This window comes from Etheostoma cragini, chromosome 20 (assembly GCF_013103735.1).
Source record: "Etheostoma cragini isolate CJK2018 chromosome 20, CSU_Ecrag_1.0, whole genome shotgun sequence".
In the NCBI taxonomy this organism is placed as follows: domain Eukaryota; kingdom Metazoa; phylum Chordata; class Actinopteri; order Perciformes; family Percidae; genus Etheostoma; species Etheostoma cragini.
In genome coordinates this window covers 21,901,355-21,904,538 of record NC_048426.1, presented here as the reverse complement: position 1 = coordinate 21,904,538, position 3,184 = coordinate 21,901,355, and the positions used below count along the sequence as shown (strand labels likewise).

The window sequence follows — 3,184 nt, the reverse complement described above, 5'->3', positions numbered from 1 at the left end:
AGGGCTGTAATTAACCAAAGAAAATCTTGGTCGACTGAAGTCGTGAAATTTGCGACTAAAAATCAACTGGGGGGGGGGTGCGGAGGGGCGAAAAAAAAAAATGCAAGATTAAATATCTGTACTGTCCCGCAGTACTTGACCTTTTAGGTTATTTGCAGTATATTAAATCATTTTTGACCTAATTATTTTGCACTAAAATGACACTCGTCTGTCGGCTCTGACAGCGCTGCATCAGCGCTCTGGGCATGTTGAGTGAACACATTTCAGTCACTTACAGCCACAGGTTCAGTTACTTACAGAAATCTGAGCTCTATTTTCAAACCTTTGTTTTTATCTTTTAAATGCGTTGTGTAAATAGCAGGAATACTTAAAAAAACTAATTTTTGTTAACATTTAAATGACCTAAACACTAAGTGAGAAAGTAGAAAATACATTTTCTGCTTTTTTGTTAGTTATGTTACTGTTAGTTATGCAACCTTGCATATGCCCCAATAAAGTTGCAGGTCCAATTTTTTTTGATTAGATCATTTAACTTAATTCAACTTGGTTCTAATCAGCCTGTGTGTCTATGTCTCTGTGTGACAACAGTTCCTGCAGTCAGCAGAGAGGGGGACACCTTTGTGAGCACGTCCATAGAGCTAGCCATTCGTAATGTGGACAGTGCTATTGAGTCAACAAGGAGACGTCTCTTTGATGGGTAAGAGCAAACTCATACAAGAAACACACACAGTGACTCCTATTGTAAGTCTTTACACTTAAGTTCCTAAAATGATTGGATCAGTACGCTACGCTGTTCATTAGGCGTTCACAGTAAGGAGTAGTATTAAAATGATGGCTTCACTTATTATGGCCAACATATGTTATCTTATATTAAAATTGCAGTGCGAATTAAGATTGTGCTTAATATTCACGTTTCACACTCCGATTCCACAATATTCTTACATTTCTTAAAGACTTGTATAAGCTCCATAAGCTGAGAACAGAATTTGGGCGTTTGACCAAATATATGAAGAGGCTAGCATTTACAGTTTCATGATGTTCTGATTCGCAATATAAGTTCTCTCCAACTCTACATCTGCTAGGGAGAAGAGGTTGTGTACAGTCAGTGCATTTGCTTAGGCTCACTTTTTAAAGCCGCTAAGTCTACAACTTCATGCAGTTTCAAATAATATACTTTTTAAATTTAAGTGAGCGCACATATACAATAGCACATCTTATTTCTTTTTGCTATATTGCTCTTTAGAAATGTAAATGTCTTAAAATGAAATGCATATTTAATATAGATTGTAATGAAGCAAATGAGAGCCTAATCCACAACAACTTAATGTCATTAGTTCTTTTACATTTGAACTATTTTGCCTTATCCAGACTCAGTCCAGAGCTACAAGCTCATGGGGTCAAAGTAAGAATACAAATGGCTTGACACATCATCTTGGCACATGACTTGCATGTTCGTTAGTCTGAGTCAGAGCCTTCAGGGAAAGAGTGTGGCCATTCAGAAGGGTTGCTAGCACTGCTGCTCTTTCCCATTTCAGTGCCGTTTTTAAATATCAGATCAGAAAGCTCCAAATAGAAATGGTTCCTCAGGGCGCAACATTGACACCCATTTAGTCTGACATCTGCGGTCAATATTTGTGATTGCTACTCAACAGCTTTTCAATATATATTTATCAATGTTTTTTCATCGGTGCATCAACATAATCATTTCCAAAATGATAAAAGAAATGATTTGGTCTTGGAGTTTTTGTTTATCCGGCGGAGTTTTCTTTGCACTCTGTCACTGTTAGAGATGTAGGTGGTTTCAATATAGCTTATAAGTGTTTCCATGTTCCTGTTGAATGATGTGGTTAGCAGCTGTGTTTTCCTTGACATGCACTCTGCCCACACATGCATGCACAAATACAGTGCACAAACTCCTAGAAACACATGAAAAAGAGAAATGCATACATAAACACATATTGGTAACCTGAATTGAGGTGAGGGGATTTCCAGCCCTGTTTAATGACTATCACAGTTTAAGAGGCAGCCTTCTCCTTGGCTGATGGCACCAGGGTCTTAAATCATGGTTTGGAAATAACTAGAAACCAGAATGACATTGGAGAATGAGAGCGTATAAGTAGAAAAGCTAGTAGCACTTGTTACTCTGAAAAAAGGCTGTATTGCTGCTGACCCGGATTCTCCACCAGGCGCGTCTGTGCTGCGTTCAGGCTGCGCCGCTGTTTTGTTCTGCCCTCCGCCATACCACACCAGGAGCGTCTGAGAAGCTACGTTTTTATTGTCTCTACAAGTAATTTACAGAACAATCGTGTGTTTATTAAGCTAATATCTACCTTCCACTCCAAGCAATCCTGCAACTAAACTCCATACCTTCTCTTTTTTGTTGGTGTCCCGAAAAAAGCCCGCGGTTCACTAGAAAATAGATCTTCTGCGTATCTATAACAGAACGGAAAGTGCTTCACGCATGCTTCTGGGACGCGCCGTGACGCTGTTGGTTAAATATCAAGCATCGAGAGGAATGGCCGCAATCCTTGTGGGGGGCGCATAAAACCGTTGCACTATATTTTTGATACATAATTAAAATCATTACATATTTAATATCTTGTATATTCTACATGTATGTTCTATGTCCATCAAAAAATATATGCAATTGGAGTGTGTTGCTGCTGTAATGGAATTTCAATAAAAGTTGCGTGTTTTAAACCCATTAAAATGTCAAATTAAGTGTTCATGTTACAATAGTAACTTAGCTAATACATGCATTATGTCATACTCTAAATGTGCTTGCCATATGAGACAATGTATGTTTTTCATTTTGGTCTGAACACCTGTGGATCTGGCACGTGTCTTAATGGTTTGCCAGTGAAGCCTAAATGAATGAAGGTGAAAGCAGGCTCAACATACAGTCATGCACGCAAATTTAGTGATGATATATAAAGATCCAACTCATGAGTGAACTTACAAAGTGTGCATGTTTTGGCCTTCTTTTGGTTTGAACATCTCGCTTGTTGTAGCCAAGACATTTTCTAGGATGTCAGAGAAAGCTCGGCCTGCTTTTCCTTCATTTGGGAAAAAATAAGAAAAAATGTACTCTAAGGAACATCATGTCTCTACATACAGTGGGTACGGAAAGTATTCAGACCCCTTTAAATTTTTCACTCTTTGTTTCATTGCAGCCTTTTTCCAA

The 3,184-nt window shown here is 38.4% G+C and overlaps 1 protein-coding gene across 3 annotated transcripts in view; it reads left to right on the top strand.

Moving 5' to 3' along the window:
• LOC117935760 (peroxidasin) overlaps nt 1–3,184 on the top strand; it is a 53,858-nt gene that overhangs the window by 37,556 nt on the left and 13,118 nt on the right. For all 3 annotated transcript variants that reach the window (XM_034858207.1, XM_034858206.1, XM_034858205.1), the window contains one exon: nt 589–697. In XM_034858207.1, the coding sequence (XP_034714098.1) occupies nt 589–697 (109 nt within the window). The remainder of the gene's footprint in view (nt 1–588; nt 698–3,184) is intronic.